Genomic DNA, 17927 nt, shown 5'->3' on the forward strand with positions numbered 1-17927 from the left:
GAATCGAACCCAGGGCCTCAGGCTTGCAAGGCAAGCGCTCTACCACTGAGCCACCTTCCCAGCCCCTAAAGCAAAATTTTTAAAAAGAAAAATGCTAACAGAAGCTTGATCAGCTGAACTGCACACAGTGACATGCTGTTACTACGGGGTAGAAGCTGATCAAAGCCATAGAAATGAGCTATAAGGCTATTTGGAATCTGAATGCACATGCCTGTTTTTGAAGCTAATCTTTCAACAAAGTGAGCATCTTTAGGTATCAACAAATAATGTAAAAGCCGGGCACTGGTGGCTCACACCTGTAATCCTAGCTACTCAGGAGGCTGAGATCTGAGGATCGCGGTTTAAAGCCAGCCCGGGCAGGAAAGACTGTGAGACTCCTATCTCCAATAAACCACCAGAAAACCGGAAGTGGTGCTGTAGCTCAAGTGGTAAAGCACTCGCCTTGAGCTGAAGAGCTGAGGGACAGCGCCCAGGCCCAGAGTTCAAGCCCCACGACCGACAAAAAAAAACAAAAAACAAATAATGTAAAAACTATCATGTTCTACACTTGTCTCATTGTTTTTAAACTTCAGTCTATCTGGTACTATGACCATGATGTGTGAATATGGTATGGTAGTCCATGTATACTTTGTGTACAAGTGTGTGCATTTTGGGATACATTAAAAATTTTTTTAACTCATAGGGCTAATGATTCTAGAACTTTGGTTGAGTTTTGCTTTTGCCAGTAGTAGGGCCTGGCTGTTGCTAAGCTAACTTGAGTGGCTAGTGCTCTACCACTTGAACCAAACCTCAGGCCTAGTGGCTGGATTTTAGATGGCAAAGAGGTGCCAACTCCCTACTGCTCCCATGTGGCTCCAAGGAGGATAGCAGTGGACGTACCTTCATCTGGAGTAGGCAGGTAGGAACAGCCATGCGACTGATGCTGTCTGAGGAGGTTTTGATATCCACTCTCCAATCCAGGTCAACAAGGCGTGGCAGAGAAACTGTGAAGGTTAGCCAACAGCTTAGCCAACAGCTCATGCCACCCATACTTACTGGGCCTTAATTTTGGGACAGGTGATGCCAAGGGCTAGACACATACAATGTATTTGATTTACACAGTAAAGCTTTGAAAGAGACAGATGGAGCCCAAGACCCTGAGCAAGTCATGGGCCTTATCTATTGCTCTGTGTCACCTGACCTTAGTACTGACTCATAGTGTCTCCAGGCTTCTCTGCTCAAACACCCAAGCCTCCAGATGTCAGGATGGAATGAGAAGAGGCATAGGTAGAGGGAAGCCCTGGTCTCGGCAATACCCAATTCTTTCATGCAGTGGAATGCATTTCACCTTGAGCCATTACAAATAATTCTGAAATCTAAAATACTTGTCTTAAAAATGAAGAGATTTGTTTTGAATGGTGGTTCCACCACTTGCCTAGCCTGTTCAACCTGGCTCTCAGGGTTACTGGACGACTAAATGAGCAAGGGCAGACCAAAGGCTCCAGGACTAGGCCTAGCTCAGGGTCAGTGTAGTGACCGGGTATTGAACACACTTTCATTCCAACTTTTCATTCCATTCCAGTACAATTACTGTTAGCTTTTTCTCAATGAAATACAATTATTTTAAGAACTTCACTTTCTGCTTTGGATATTTCCTCTGTTTTTTTACAATATGTTTTTATAATCAGGAAAAAATTTAATAGTTCAATTAAAGAGAGTAAACCCAACACACAGAGTTCAGTGGGGGCCTGTGATTTTTGGTTCAGGTATCTAGTCATGGATTCAGGGCAGGCCTTGGTGTAGGGCGAAGAGAGGCAGTACTCAGCACTATCTCAGTACTCACTCTGATTTGCTTGCGCTTCTGTTCTCCATGAAGACCTGTTTAAGAGGGAAAGAGGAGGAAACATTAATGGAAAAGGAATGGAGGGTGAATTTTCTGATGACAGAGGCCCTTGGACCTGACCTTCTACCTCAGAAAAGCAATTTTGTTTTTGTTTTACTACTGCTTAGTGACATTAAAACCATACATAAGTGCTGTCAGTTAGCTTCATAGCTTAGGTCGACAAAGAACAGAAAAAAAGGCTTAATACTTTGTGATCTTATTGTGCAAAGACAAAACAGACAAAAGGTCAACTCATATCTTCTTTCTTGGGCACCTACCACATGGAGGACTGCACACAAACAGACGAGGCTAATGGTACAGCACTCAGCACCATAATGAGGTGTCAGACAGAGTCAGAGTAAAACGTGGTCTTATGTAGGAAAGATCTAAACAAACAACACATCCTTGGTAAGGGCATAATCTTTATTGCTTTTAGGGAGGCCGGCTCAAGCCTTCTGGCAAACAAAAATCAATTCTACTTAAGCTTTTGTTTATTGTTTAAAGGATCTGCCTAGCTCAAAAGATAGACAAGTCACAAAAAATTAATAAATAAATGAATACTCAACAAATATAGGAAGAAGATACTCAACACAAGAAGAAGATACTTAACATGCCTAAGTGGAAATGAGGTACCATTTTCCATTTGTGGAGCTGGGGAAAAAAATGTAAGAAAAAGAAAAAGGGAAGAGACAGGAAGAGCACATTGCATCCTGCTGAGGGAAAAAGCATTGGGAAAAAGTCTCTCTGGTGGCCAGTTTGATAATACACAGCGTTAGAACCCTTGAACCCCAGAAGGACATAATTAAATACATGAGCATATAGATTATATGAGCAACATAAATTTCTCACCTAAGTAGAAAACTGCCAATATTCATGTTTAATAGTAAAGAATTTTAAAATTTAGCTGGGCACCAGTGGCTCACGCCTATAATCCTAGCTACTCAGGAGGCCAAGATCTGAGGATCATGGTTCAAAGCCAGCCCAGGCAGGAAAGTCCCTGAGACTCTTATCTCCAATAAGCCACTAGAAAACCAGAAATGGCACTGTGGCTCAAGATGCAAAGCGTTCACTTTGAGCTGAAGAGCGCAGGGAGCACCCAAGCCCAGAGTTCAAGCCCCACAACCGACCAAAAAAAATTTTTTTTAAAAATTTATACCGAATTTTTTTTGTATAATGGAATATATTTCAGCCATCAAAAATGATACTGAAGGTAAAGACTTTATTGACATGTCATTAATATTTATACTGTTTACTGAAAAATAAGCAAATTATTATTTTTTGCTAAAAAAATCACCCTCTTCATCTATGTATAAATGAGAAACAGTAAATAAGTTCTAAAAGGCTATCTGTTAAGGAATTAATACTGATAACTACTGGATGATAGGATTATAGGCATCTCATTTTCTTTTCTTCTAAATTTCAACAATGAAAAAAATTCTATAACAAGAATAAAAGTTATAAATAGAAAAATTAGAAGGAACTCTCAAAAAATGATCACTTACACACGTTCTAGGATGATTTTTGTCAGCAGGTTTTTGAGGTTTTGGTGGAAATTTTCTGGAAAGAGAGCCAGGATTGCTTCAGAGGATGACAGGTCACGGAATGTCACCAGCCTAGTGAGGTGATGCAGAGCCTGGAGTAACTGTGGGGTAGAGGGGACCATGCTGTAGTGGCAGGAAAAGAAGGGGCAGGGAGCAAGGGAAGGAGCACAGGGTAAGGGGCAGGACTAGGCTCTAAACTCTGTCCCACTTGTACGCATCACAGGAGTGAGGACTCACTGTCTGCTAGACAGAAACTCTACTTGTGGACAAAGAGTTAATACATCCTCTTCCCTCTGTGGGAGCATCTGACCTTCACTTAACTTTCTAGAGCTGTTTCCTTGGTAACCGGAGAGAAGTAGAAAGGCAACTGGGTTACTAGGCAACCCTGCATTGGTCCAGTGCCTTTGGACTGAGAGGGCTGAGTAAACATCTGGGGCCCATAGTGTCGGGCTTCCCTGAGTGGTGCTGCAGGCTCCTTGCAAGGGTCTGACACTGTGCTTACTGAATTGTGACAAGACATATTGGTTCCTGTAGTGTCTGGGCTTTGAATCCAAGGTAGTTAAGTTTCATGTCCTTGCCCTTAAGCTGTCATCTGGGAAGGCAGAGAAAACAAACAGTTCCTGGCCAGCCATCAGTGAAGAAGAATGCTGGACTTTGCCCTGCTATGTGTAGCTTTGTGTACACTGGGAAAGTCTCCTACCATCATGCACATCCTTGGCCTACTCTCTACTGTGTCCTTCAATGTGGATCTGTCACCAGGTGTGGCTTACAGATGATTTGTGAATATAATGATGGTTAGCTGAATCTAAGAAAATCCTGGAAGCTGGGCCCTCGTGGCTCACGCTTATAATCCTAGCTACTCAGGAGGCTGAGGATCACAATTAGAAGCCGGCCCAGGCAGGAAAGTCCTGGAGACTTTTTTTTTTTTGTCGGTCGTGGGGCTTGAACTCTGGGCTTGGGCGGTGTCCCTCAGCTCTTCAGCTCAAGGCGAGTGCTCTACCACTTGAGCTACAGCGCCACTTCCCATTTTCTGGTGGTTTATTGGAGATAGGAGTCTCACGGTCTCTCTTGCCCAAGCTGGCTTTGAACCGCGATCCTCAGATCTCAGCCTCCTGAGTAGCTAGGATTACAGGTGTGAGCCACCAGCGCCCGGCTTGTCCTGGAGACTCTTATCTCCAATTAACCACCAGAAAACTGGAAGTGGAGCCATATCTCAAAGTGGTACATAGCTAGCCTTGAGCAAAAGAGCTCAGGGATAGCACCCAAGCCTTGAGTTCAAACTCCATGACTAAGAAAAAAAAAAGAGAAAACTCTCTGGAAGTGACTGTTTGGAGGCTCCTTCTGTTACCACTGGAGGTTGAATAACTCCATATTGACATAACCCAAAAGTAGGGGGAAATTCACCCTCCCCCAGTGAGGGTTGAAATTAGTGCTACAATGGTAAATGTTTGTGATTGTCTTCTTTCCTGCTTGATTTCCTCCACCTCCTCCTACATACTATGCTATACCAAGTCCTCAAGTCATATTCACTTTTAAGGGAACCCAAACTAACTCTACAATTCACTTCTATATTCTTACTGCTGTCTTTTCTTTTTTTTTTTGGCAGTACTTCAGTTTAAATTTAGGCACTAGCTAGGTGAGTGCTGTGCTAGCTCTCTTACTTTTCTATAGTGATTTCAATGAGCACAGCTCTAAATTAAACATTTTAAGCTGGATGCCCATGGCTCACGCCTGTAATCCTAGCTACTCAGGAAAGCTGGGATCTGAACACTGTGATTCACAGTCAGCTTAGGCAAGAAAGCCTGTGACGCTTACCTGCAATTAACCAGCAAAAGGCCATGGTTCAAGTGGTAGAGTGCCAGCCTTGAGTGAAAAAAACTAGGGATAGTGCCCAGGCCCTGAATTCAATCCCTAGTATTGACACAGGAAAATGCAAAAACTCAACAAAGCAAAACAAATCAAAACAGCAACAGAGGCTCATTTGGATGAAAATACTCCTGTCCTAGAAGCATAGCAGCCCTGGGAAGATAAGGCAGTCACGGCTTTATAACTTCTCCAGGGTCACCTTAACTCTTCCCCTGGGAAGAGAGCTGTGCTGTTGAGCAGGAGACTTGATTGGGGCAGAGGATGAGGAGGGAGTATGGCACACAATGCATCCTGAGGGAGGCTGATGGAACCCAGCAGCATGCTCTCCCTGGTGCTACTCAGACCTCTATACATCACCCCCAAAGATGCTGGGAAAGTCTGCCTCAGCTGGCAATGCATCAGCCTCTGCAAATTCAAGCTGGAAAAGAAAAGTCCAAAAAAGTTGGCTTTTGTCCGCATGGTCAGGTAGTAAGTCTGAAAAGAAGACAGTCAAGAGCTCTGATTCTGTTTTTAGAAAGTTCACCTGAAATTTGCTGCAAATGTTTCTGTTTGCAGATGTTTGCAAATAGTAAGGAAGCAGTGACTGGGAAGAGATGAACAAGTGACAATGGCCAGTGGTCAAAGGTCCCTTCCGACAATACTTACTTGCTTTGCCTCCTCCTGGGTCACAGACAAGCTGGAACACGTAATATCCAAGAGATTTTTTGAGTCAACGGCCGAAATGGAAAAGCTCTCTTGACATAGTTGTCTGACAACATCTTTTGAGGATGCCTATGAATTAATTCACAGACGGAGAAAACAGTTATACTCTGAAATCACTTTCTTGTCTTAGTTATTATTTGACCTCTTTGGGATTCAGAACTTAAGGTTCACAGCTATGTCTGCTTCTGGAAAGGCAGACTAGATGTACTTTTTATTCTTTCTCCAAAGTACAACTAAAATCCCTGGACACTTACAAACACCAGCAAAAAGTAAGACAGTCTGGAAGGAGGAGAAAGGATAGTAAAGGTCTGGGAGGAACTTGAGACCCTGGGAGGACAGAGGGTTTCCTGGGTTTTCCTTTTGCCTCATGTATCCTAGACTTTGAGCTGAAGAAGAGGGCACCCTGCAAATACCAATAGATATGGGGGGAGGGAAGGGAGAGCGCAACACAACAAGAACAACAAAACACCCTCCAATATACATCTGCACTTTGTAGCCAAAGACCAAGAAAAGGACAGAAAAGATTAAGACAATTAACTGTGATACTCCAACCAAATATCACAGAAAGAACTGCGGACCAACCTTACGGATGTCGACAAAGGCTGAAGGGAAGCCTAGACTTGAACAGGAAGCCCCGGAGGACTAAACTGAGGTACCCCAATACATCTGCTGGGGTGGTGTCAGAGAGGCTGAGTAAGAGCTGGGATCTTCATCGCCATGAGCAAGCAGCAAGCCACACTGCCCTGAGGAGACCACATGGAGACAGATTCTAGCCCTCTCCAGTGGTAGCAAAAATCCATACTGCTGCATACCAATGGGTATCAAGTGGGAACCTGGACTTCTACTTCAAGGTGACAGGAACAAGTCCCTTTCCCTGCCTGAACAGTGTCAGAAAAGCCAGTTAAAGCATACAATTTGAACAAGATTCAGACTCTGAAAACATGATATCAACACATTCAAGTTTCAATAACAATCACTCATCAAACTAAGAACAGAACAATCTCCAGCGGAATGAAAGAAAAAAAAAAGAAAACTAATAGATCGATACCATGGAAAGCTGAAGCAGGATTTTGAGTTCTAGGCTAGCCTGGGTCACTTAGGGAGATTTAGAGAGGTTGGAGAAAGAACACACTAACACCAAGAAGGCTGACAGTAATAAAGACATCTGACAAAGATTTCAAAGCATTTTGATATCAGTGCTTCAATAGTTATGAACATTCTTCAAGCAAATAATAAGTCAGCAAAGGGAAGGTATTAAAATAAACTACAAATTTTAAAATAGAAAACAGCAATAACTAAAGAAAAAAACATGAACAAAAACAAAAGAATTAAAAAAAATCCTCAGCAATGGCTGCAGCACACGAAATGGAAGTGAGAGAGGATAAACAATCAGTATACTGGAAGATAGATAATAGAAGTTACACAGTCTGAATGATACAGAAAATATACTAAAATTAATGAGCGAAGCCTTACAACAAAAGATGTAACATCACTGATTCACTGGGATCACTAAGATCACTTTATGTCCTGAAGGAGGTAACAGAGGGCAAGACCAAAATTTTAAAGAAGTATTTGAAGAAATAATAGTTGAAAACTTTCAAGGTTTATCTATAAACTTAATGATTGTTTATTTCAAGAACCTGAGTAAATCTGAAGTAAAGACTAATAAAACACAACACTAAGACACATCATAATTAAACTTCTAAAAGTAGAAGCTATAAGCTTTTCCCAAATGATTACTATGACAGCAGCTTTCATATCAGAAACCATGGAGGCAAGAAAGAGGAAGCACAGTACTTTTCAAGCACTGAAGGAATTGTCAACTTAGAATCCTACAGCCAATTAAAATGTCTTCAGGAAATGAAAAGGGAATAAAGACATTTATGATAAACAAAAACTAAAAAATCTGTTACAACATCTACCCTTAAAAAATGGCTACAGCAAGCCAGGTACCAGTGGCTCACTCCTGTAATCCTAGCTACTCAGGAGGCTGAGATCTGAGGATCATGGTTCAAAGCCAGCACAGGCAGGAAAGTCCATGAAACTCTGATCTCCAATAAACCACTAGAAAACCAGAAGTGGTGCTGTGGCTCAACAGTACAATGCTTGCCTTCAGTTGAAGAGCACAGGGACAGCACCCAAGCCCAGAGTTCAAGCCGCCACGACAGACAAAAATGAACCCCTAGATAAGAACACAACTTGTTTTTTTCTTTCTGTATATGCAATGTAGTAACTAGAGTAACTGATTTAAAAGGCTATAACTAGAAATGTATTTTAGAACTATAGATAAAACAAAACTCTAAAGCTTGTTCAAATAACTCACAAGAAAGCAGATAAATGTAAAAAGAAAAAGAGACAGAAGACAAAGAAAAAGAGACAGAAAACAAAAATAAAACAGCAGACTTAAGCTCTAACACACCTATAATCACACATACTGTAAGTGACATAAATATTTCAATTAATATAGAGAAATTGGCAGTGTGGATTAAAACTGATTCAATTAAATGCTGCATATAAAACAACTCCCTTCATTATAATGATAGAGGCAGGCTGCAAGTGAAAGGATAGAAGTTTTACCAAGCAAACATTAATCAAAGGAAAGCTAGAGTGGCTACATTAATATTAGATAAAGCACAGCTCACAGAAAGGAAATCACCAAAGATGAAAATGTATATAACAATAAAAGGTTTTTCTACAAACAGACGTCCTAAATATATATGTATTCAGCAAAAGATTGGAAATATGTGAAGCAAAAACTGACTTAACCAAGCTCATATATTGTAAGGAATGTAGATATAAGTTCATAAATACACTGGAAGACATCAACATTGCTCTTTCAACAACTGACAGAACAACCACACAGATATTCAACAAGGATATAGAAGAGCTCAACTACATCATCAATCACTCCAATAGATATTTATGGAATACTGTGCCCAGAAAGAGCAAATACACACTTATCTCAAGTACCCACTAAATATACCAACATAGAACATATTCTCAGTTATAAAGAAACAGAAAACACACTGTATTATTTTAGTCTCTTAAATTTGTTCCCATTTTATGGTTCAGAGTATGGTCTACTTTAAGTTAAATAAAAAATTACTAACAGAAAGAAAACAGGAAAGTGCAAAACACTTAGAAGTTTAAACACACTTCTAAATAATCCATAGGTACAAGAAAACTAAAAAATTACAGTATATGAAGGAAAATGAGGGAGAAAATCAAGACTCATGGAACACAGATAAGAACAGGTTTTTTAAATGTATGTATCAAAAGTGGAAAAAAATAGCATTGTTAGTAATCCAGGCTCCCACCCCCAGAATTTAAGACAAAAAAGAATAAATCCAAATATAATAATAAATCCAAAGGAAACAGAAGAATGAAAATGTAAAGATAAAGAATTATGAAAATAAAAATACAAAGTATGGAAATAAATAAAGCAATGAGCTGGTTCTTTAAAAGTATCAAAAAACTGACACATCTTTAGCAAGATTCACAAAGCAAAAAGAAGACACAAATTTCCAATATCAGAAATGAAATGGAACATAACCGTAGGCCCTGAAGAGAGCAAAAGGGTATAAAGGAAAACACAATGAACAACTCTCTGCACACATATTTGACAGCTTAAAGAAAATGGACCCACTACTCACATTGCCAACTATTACAGCTCCTGGTTTATGGCATAGATGATTTTAATAGCCCTATAATTATAAAAGAAACTGAACTCCTAACTTTAAAACCAGAACAGAATGAACCAAAAATATGCTCCTAAAAAAAGAAATCCCAGCGCTAGGGCTCACACCTGTAATCCTAGCTACTCAGAAGGCTGAGATCTGAGGATCGTGGTTCAAAACCAGCCTGGACAGGAAAGTCCCTGAGATTCTTATCTCTAATAAACTACTCTGAAAAAGTCAGAAGTGGCACTGTGGCTCAAGTGGTAGAGAACCAGCCTTGTACAAAAAGAAGCTCAAGCTCAGGGGCAAAGCCCAGAGTTCAAGCCCCAGGACCAGCAAACATTAAAAAAGCATTAACTAATTCTACACCATCTTTTTTATAAAACGAAACAGTTGGGGATAAATTTTATGGCTTCTTTTACCTTGATACCAAAACTATATAAAGAAAATACCAATTTTTTAAAAAAAACTGCAGATTAATGAAAACATGCAGAAATCCTTAACAAAATATTAGCTACCAGAAGTATGCAAAAAGGATTATACACTATGACCAGGTGGTATTTATTCTAGGGATATAAAGCTGGTTAAATATTTGAAAATCTATGTAATCTACCATATTAACAGACCAAAGGGAAAACATTGCATGAAGCCAAGAGCCAGTGCCTGTAACTCCAGCTATTCAAGGGGCTGAGGGTAGAAGGACCAGGGTTTAAGACCAGCCAAGAGAGAAAAGTCTGCTGACCCCTATCTCAAAAATTAGAAAGAGGGGTGGGAAGGTGGGTCAGTGGTAGAGCACTTGCCTTGCATGCATGAGGCCCTGGGTTCAATTTCTCAGCACCACATAAGCAAGAAGAAAAAAGCCGGAAGTGGTGCTGTGGCTCAAGTGGTAGAGTGCTGGCCTTGAGCTGAAGAGCTGAGGGACAGCACCCAGGCCCAGAGTTCAGGACCCATGACCGGACCCAAAAAAAAAGAAATTAGAAACAAACAACCAGGGATGGAGGTGTGGCTCAAGTGGTACAGTGTCAACCTAATAAGTATAAGCCCTGAGTTCAAGTTCTAGTACCACTCAAAAAAATCACATATCAATTAAAGCAGAAAACATATTTCATAAATTTTAGTGTCCATTCTTGATTTTAAAAAAACTCAGAAAAACAAAAATAGAGAATGTCCTTAACATTACCAAGACCATTTATAAAATGGTTACAATTGACAATATACATAATGGTGAAAGACATTGCTTTGTCCTTGGATACCTGTTCTTCCATTCTCACCATTCTTATCTAATATTCTAGCCACTGAAATAAGGCAAGAAAAGGAAATAAAGGGAATGACAGTGACATAGGAAGAAATAAAACTTCCTATTTACAAATAACATGGAATGTTTATTGTTATGTTTTTTGTAGGTTTATGTATTGGGTTATGTTATTTTTGTTATGTTTGTAAATGTTACTCAAAAATAACACAATTATGTAGAAAGTCCCATGGAATGTATGTACATATGTATAAACACACACACAGCGCTTACTACTATGATTTTAGCAAGTGTGCAGATACAAGACATACAAAAATTTGTTGTATTTCCCTATTCAGCTTTTCCTTGACTTAGGCTGAGGTTTCACCTACCATAAGGGACGGAGAGAATGATGAAAGGGATGATATTGATCAAATGGGTTGAACTTATAAGCTGATTTGCTAAATAGAACCCCTCTGTACAACTACTTAAGAAAGTAAAAAATACAATGAAAAGTAAGTTGAAAAATGCATTTAATGCCAATAATCTATCAAGCACCATGGTTCGACATTATGGTATGTTAGCAAGTAGTAGTTATTTACACCCATGGTTATGTGGCTGACTAGGAGCCAGAGCTAGTTGCTGCTGCTGAGCACTCTAATAAACTATCCGGTAGTGTATCACTACTAGCCCAGCAAATAAGCAAACTTCAGAATCTGAAGTGGGATTTTTACTGAATGCTTATCATTTTCATATCATTCTAAAATCAAAAATTGTAAGTTAAACCATCATAAGCAGGGACTGTCTGAACAGTAGAATGAAGAATATGTATCATTTGCAGTTGCTCAAAAATGAAATGTAGGACTTCTGTGCTGAAACTATACAACACAGATAACTCAGGGAGAATTAAACTGTTTATATTTTATTAATATATAGTATATATATGGAGGTTCAACATTCTAAAGATATCGATTCAGATACATAGGATTAACATAATTGCTATATAATATAATCAAAATTGTCTTAGAATATAGCCAATATCATTTCAAAAATTTATACTGAATGGCAAAGAAGCTACAATAGCTAAAGGAATTTTGATTTTTAAAAAGTAATGCTACAGGGCTGGGAAGGTGGCTCAGTGGTAGAGCGCTTGCCTTGCATGCCTGAGGCCCTGGGTTCGATTCCTCAGCACCATGTAAGCAAAAAGAAAAAAAGCCGGAAGTGGCGCTGTGGCTCAAGTGGTAGAGTGCTAGCCTTGAGCTGAAGAGCTGAGGGACAGCGCCCAGGCCCAGAGTTCAGGCCCCACGACCGGACCCCCAAAAAAAAAAAAGGAATGCTATAAGAAATCAGTCTATCTGATTTCAAGATATATAGCTGCAGCAATCAAGAATGTGTGGCACTGACTGAGGGATAGACTAATTAAATAGTGTAGAGAACCTTGAACTAGACACATATAAATATGCTTAATTTTTGTTAAAGGTGCAAGAGCAATTCATTGGAAACAAGATATTCATTTTAACAAATGGTACTGAAACAGATGTGAAAAAATAAACTCAATTTAAGTATTATATACTACACAAAATAACTCAAAATGATTCGTGGATTTAAATATAAAACACAAATGTAAGATACAAAGCTTAAACTCAAGAAAAAATTCAACATTTTCAGATTCATGGCTTGGCAAAGAGTTTTAAAGTTAACACCAAAAGCATAATTCATAAAAGGAAAGAAATCATAAATTGCACCTCATCAAATTAAACCTTTTCACTCTGCAAAATCCCTGATTATGGGCTGATTGTGTTCTTCACTCCAAATTGAAGACCTAATACTCAGTCTTCTCAGAATGTGACCTCATTTGGAAATAGGGTGTTGCAGATGCAATTATTTAAGATGAGGTCATTAGTATGAACTAATCAAACATGACAAATGTCCTTTTAAGAAGAGGATATTTGGACCCAGATGCACATCTAGTATGTCATATAAAGATGAATGAAGCACTCTTTAAGCTAAGATGTGCTAAAGACGGTAGGGGCAGTGAACATATTTTCTAGGAGAGATAACTTTAACAGATTAACCCTCAGAAGGAACCAATACAGATGACATATTGATCTTGGATTTATAGCTTCAGAGCTATGGGACAATAAATTTCTGTTTAAGCACCCAATTCTTAGTACTTTGTCATGAAAGTCCTAGCAATATATATAGTCCCTATAGATGAGTACCAAATACAGATTCAGAGGAAAATATTTGCAAACCATCTGTTTGTAAAAGGATTAGTATCTAGGACATATTTTTTCAAAACTCAAAACCAAGCTGAGTGCTATAGCTCTAACCTGTAATCCTAGCTAGTTGGGAGAGTGAGATGGAGAAGGTCACAGTTTGAAGCTAGCCTAGGCAAAAAGTTTCTAAAACCCTATCTCAATCAGTAAAGAAGCTGGGCAAAGTGGCATGCACCTGTTATCCAAGCTACATGAGAAGCATAAATAGAAGAATTGTGGTCCAGGCTTGCCTGGGAAAAAAGAATGACCCTATTTAAAAAATAAAAGCAAAGGGGGCTACAAGGATGGCACAAGGCTCTGAGTTCAAATCTCATTACTAAAGAAAAAAACCATCTCAAAACTCAAATTAAAAAGGCAAAAATTCCAATAAGAATATTGACAAAAGACAGCCTTTTCATCAAAGGAGATAAATAGATGGCATATAAATACATGAAAAGAAGTTCAACATTATTATTCATTAGAGAACTACAGATTAAAACCACATTGGCTTTTTAAAAAAGGAAATAACCTACAATGATATACCAAGACATACCTATTACAATGACTTAAGTAAAATGGTGCTAATACTCAATGCTGGTGAGGATAGTGGATAACTCATATATTGCTAGGGGAACTGTAAAATGGTACAGCCATTCTGTACAAGTTACAGAGTGCCTTAAAAACAAAACCAGATGACCCAGCAATTGTATTCAAAGTTTATCCACATTTTTAGAGCAGCTTTATTTATGATAGCAAAAACTGGAAACAATCTTGATGGTTTTTCAACAGGTCAGTGATTTAAAAAATTTTGTATATCCAAACCATGTACAGTTATAAAAAGGAAAAAGTACTAATACATATGACAGGGAGTCTCCAGATAATTAGGCTACATGAAAAAGTCAGTCTCAAAAAGTAACCTATTACACTGTTGATGGGAATATTAACCAGTACAACCATTCTGGAACACTGGAGGTACCTCAAAAAACTAAACATAGAACTTCCCTATAACCCAGCCATACCACTACCAGATCATTACAGTCAGGATATGGTAAAGACATGTGATTATCCATGTTCACTGCTGCACTATTCACAACAGCCAAGTTATGGAAACAGCAACCCAGAGACCCTACAATAGATGAGTAAATCAATAAAATGTGGTATGTATACAAAATGGCATTTTACTCATCCATTAGAAAGAATAATATTATGTCATTTGCAGGGAAATGCATAGACCTAGAACAAATCATGTTAAGTGAGGTAAGCCAAGCTCAGAGAGACAAACAACATGTGTTTTCTCTCATATATGGAAGGATCTAAAATATTACTAGACTCTGTACAGTATCTTTACAATAAAAATATATATTAAGAAAAAATATTACTGGACATGATAAGCTATATAGGACTCTAGGCATTCACACATAATCAGCCAGATTAAAGGATACACTTAGGGGAAGAACCCAAAGATGAAACTTCTCTAAACATTTAAAATATTATTTACCCAAATGAACTATTGTTATTGTTGTTATTGTTATCGGTTTTTTGTTATTGTTGTTGGTTGGTTGTGGTGTTTGTTTTTCTTTTTCTTCTGTGAGGGGCAAAGTGGGGGCATAGAAAGGGAGGGAGGAATGGTGAACAAATGTAATCATTCTATCCAGTATATATTATGTAGAAAATGACATATGTAACTTGTGGGCAAGCATGGGTGGAGGAAATTGGGGTAAAGCAAAGGAAGCAGTGATGTCCAAAAAAGAAATATACTCATTACCTGATTTATGAAATGGTAACCTTATTGTACAACAACTTAATAATAACAATAAAATTATTTTTTGTGCTGGTCCTAAGGCTTGAATTCAGAGCCTGGGCACTGTCGCTGACCTTTCTTTGCTCAAGGCAAAGAGCTACTCAGAAGGCTGAGATCTGATGATTGTGGTTCAAAGCCAGCCCAGGCAGGAAAGTCTGCAAGACTCTAATCTCCAATTAACTGTCAGAAAACCAGAAGTAGAGCTGTGTCTCAAAGCATAGCTTTGAGCAAAAGAGCTCAGAGACAGTGCCTAGGCCCTGAGTTCACAACAGACAAACAAAAGCCAATCCTAGATGGTTATATATAGTAAAGTATAAAGTTCTTGAAATGACAAAATTACAGAAGAATGACAGAACTTAGAGAAGCTGTGGAGGCAGAATAGAAATGAGTGTGGATACAATACAAAGGGTCTTATAGAAGGTGATGGAAACGTTCTGTATTTTGACTGTATCGATGTCAAAATACTGTTTGTAATATGATTCTATAGGTTTCAGGATGTCCCTGTTGTGGGAAACTTGGTAAAAGGGTAAATGAGATCTTTGCATTTTTTTACAAGTTTATGTGAATGTATGCTTATTTAAAAATAAAGCTTCATTATTAGATTAAAAAGTACACAGGACAAGAACAGTGAAAATAAATGAAGGAATACAAATTAAAGAAGTCAGATGCAAAGAAGTATATGCTGTATTATTCCAGGTCAGTGAAGTCCAAACGTGAGCAATATTAAATTGTTAGAACTAATGACAGGGGTGTCCACAGGGGGGGAAAGCTGCATAATGAAAAAGCAATAGGAGGACTTGGGGGGAGGGGTACTGACAATGTTTCATTTTTTGACTTGATGTTGCTTACATGGGTGTGTAATAAATCATTAAAATGGCAAACTTGCGATTTACACAGTTTCTGTATCTATGATACATATCAACTTTTTAAAGTTTATTGAAGAGGGGCTGGGAAGTTGGCTCAGTGGTAGAGCGCTTGCCTTGCATGCGTGAGGTCCTGGGTTCGATTCCTAAGCACCACATAAGCAAAATAAATAAATAAAAGAGAGAGAGGAAAAAAAGTTTATTGAAGGAAGGACAAACACATGTGGAGAGGCTAAGGTGTGAAGCAGCCACAATGACAGAAAGTACTGGGTTGTTGGGAGATTTTCAGCCTACAGATCAGTTACTACATGAATTTATTTGACAAGTATGTACTGAGCCCATGCTGCCTGGTGGGTGTTCTCCTTGTTGGTATACTCTTGTGCACTAGAAAGTAAATGCCTTTAGGAATGTTAAGTGCAAAGTATAGTAGAGAGGCCATTAAAAAAAGTCCAAGAAAGCTGGAGGCATGAGAATCCTGAGTTCCAGGCTATCCTGGGAGAAGTTAGCAGAAATCCTACCCGAGAAACAAACTATACAAACAGAATGGACTGGGGACATGGCACAAAGTGGTGGGGTTCAATCCTCAGTACCTCCGGGAATAAAAAAGTAAAAACCAAAGACCATTATGTGGACGGATGCGGCTGCTGCGCATGAATCTTTGAATGCAATTAATTCAACCTCTTCCAGGGGAAGGAAAGACAATTTCCCTCCTGAATCTGCACACAGGCAGGCTCAGTGTGAGAGAGCCACAAGTCAACGAAGGAAAACAAAGCGTCATGAATCTTTTTTTTTTTTTTTTTTGTGGACAGAGAACAGAACGCAAAAACCTCACTTCAACTGGGCTTGATGAAGCCCTGGGCAGTAGGTTCCCAACCTCCGAATCTTTCAAACAACCGGGTCTGAGGAGTGTGGTGACCCCTCCAGGAAGCCAGGCCTCGAGGGGAGGGGGAGGCCTGGACGCTGGGCCTCGGAGGGGGAGGCGCCAGCTCCACGTGGAGGCCGCGAGGAGATGGATACCGGGCACGTGGGTCGGGGAACACCTTCTCAACGGTGGACAGCAGATGGGCCGGCCGCAGGATGACACGAGGACGTCCGAACGCGGGCCCAGCACCGATCCCCAGCCAGCCGCGGAGACCAACAGTGCCTTGGCGGCTCTCACCTCGCTCCCCGCTCCCCTGGCCACCGGGCTTGCCCGGAGCCACACAAAATACCGACAGAAGTGCGGCTCCGAAAGAAGGCCGCTTGATTCCTAATTCCTGCTAGCCTGCAAAGCCCCGCAGACGGAGGACAGCGGGGAGAAACGATGGAGTCACCAACTCTCTCGTTTACCTTCAGCAGACTCTGAAGCGCGGCGAAGTCTTCAGCTGTCAGGGCGGCCATCTTCCTGATATCACGTGTCCGGTGGCACGGGGCGGTAGGTGTCACGTGACACTGGCGGCCTTCACAAAGCCTGCTGGGGATTGTAGTCCCCCAGCGTTTGGGAGCGCGGCGTGAGTTCGGCTGTGAGTGTGCAGTGGGTGAAGGAGTACAAGCCTCGCGCGGAGCATGCTGGGAGTTGTCCTTCAGCGTGCGGAGCGGAGCGTGGATCCGGTACGGTGCTTTGAACTTTGGAGAGACGCCAAAGGCTTCTAGACCTGGTGGGCTGACCCCAGGGGACGGAAGAATAGGGATGGGGAGGAGGACTAGGGGGGAGGATGGTTTCCAGAGTGAACAAATTGGCTTGTCTGTTTCACACATTAGAGAAACTGATTTTCCCCTGGCCCTTGTGGGTGAGCAGCTGAATCGAGGTTGGCAGGCACCTTGGAGACGTAACCATTCAAAAGCGATGAGTAGACCTGGACCCTGGGAATCAAAATGACGCTGTGTGTGGCGGGGTTCTTGGAATTTACACACCCTCGCTCGAACTCCAGAAAATCTACTTTTGTGTGGATAGTTTCTTTTCCTTCTATGAAGTAGGTAGGAACTGGTATTATTGCCAAGTTTATCTAGATGGGGAAACTGAGTCATTTAGGGATTAATTTTTCTGCAGCCCTTGGGAAGATCTGGTGTGAAGAACAGGTAAGAGAGTGTTTGGGCCAGGGGACAGGAAGGGAACCGTATGAAAAATATCACCAATGCAATTGGCTG

General features: G+C 40.3%; 1 protein-coding gene across 1 annotated transcript in view; it reads right to left on the reverse strand.

The window, feature by feature from the left end:
• The window catches only part of Commd9 (COMM domain containing 9), a 19186-nt gene extending 1980 nt beyond the window's left edge, over nt 1-17206 (reverse strand). The window contains exons 1-5 of the mRNA XM_013019688.1: nt 17130-17206; nt 5914-6039; nt 3364-3503; nt 1823-1857; nt 880-983 (exon numbers count right to left, since the gene is read on the reverse strand). Of these exons, the coding sequence (XP_012875142.1) occupies nt 880-983; nt 1823-1857; nt 3364-3503; nt 5914-6039; nt 17130-17180 (456 nt within the window). The 5' untranslated portion in view covers nt 17181-17206. The remainder of the gene's footprint in view (nt 1-879; nt 984-1822; nt 1858-3363; nt 3504-5913; nt 6040-17129) is intronic.
• Nucleotides 17207-17927: the final 721 nt, after the last annotated feature.

The sequence above is a fragment of the Dipodomys ordii genome, unplaced genomic scaffold, assembly GCF_000151885.1.
Source record: "Dipodomys ordii isolate 6190 unplaced genomic scaffold, Dord_2.0 Scaffold46, whole genome shotgun sequence".
In the NCBI taxonomy this organism is placed as follows: domain Eukaryota; kingdom Metazoa; phylum Chordata; class Mammalia; order Rodentia; family Heteromyidae; genus Dipodomys; species Dipodomys ordii.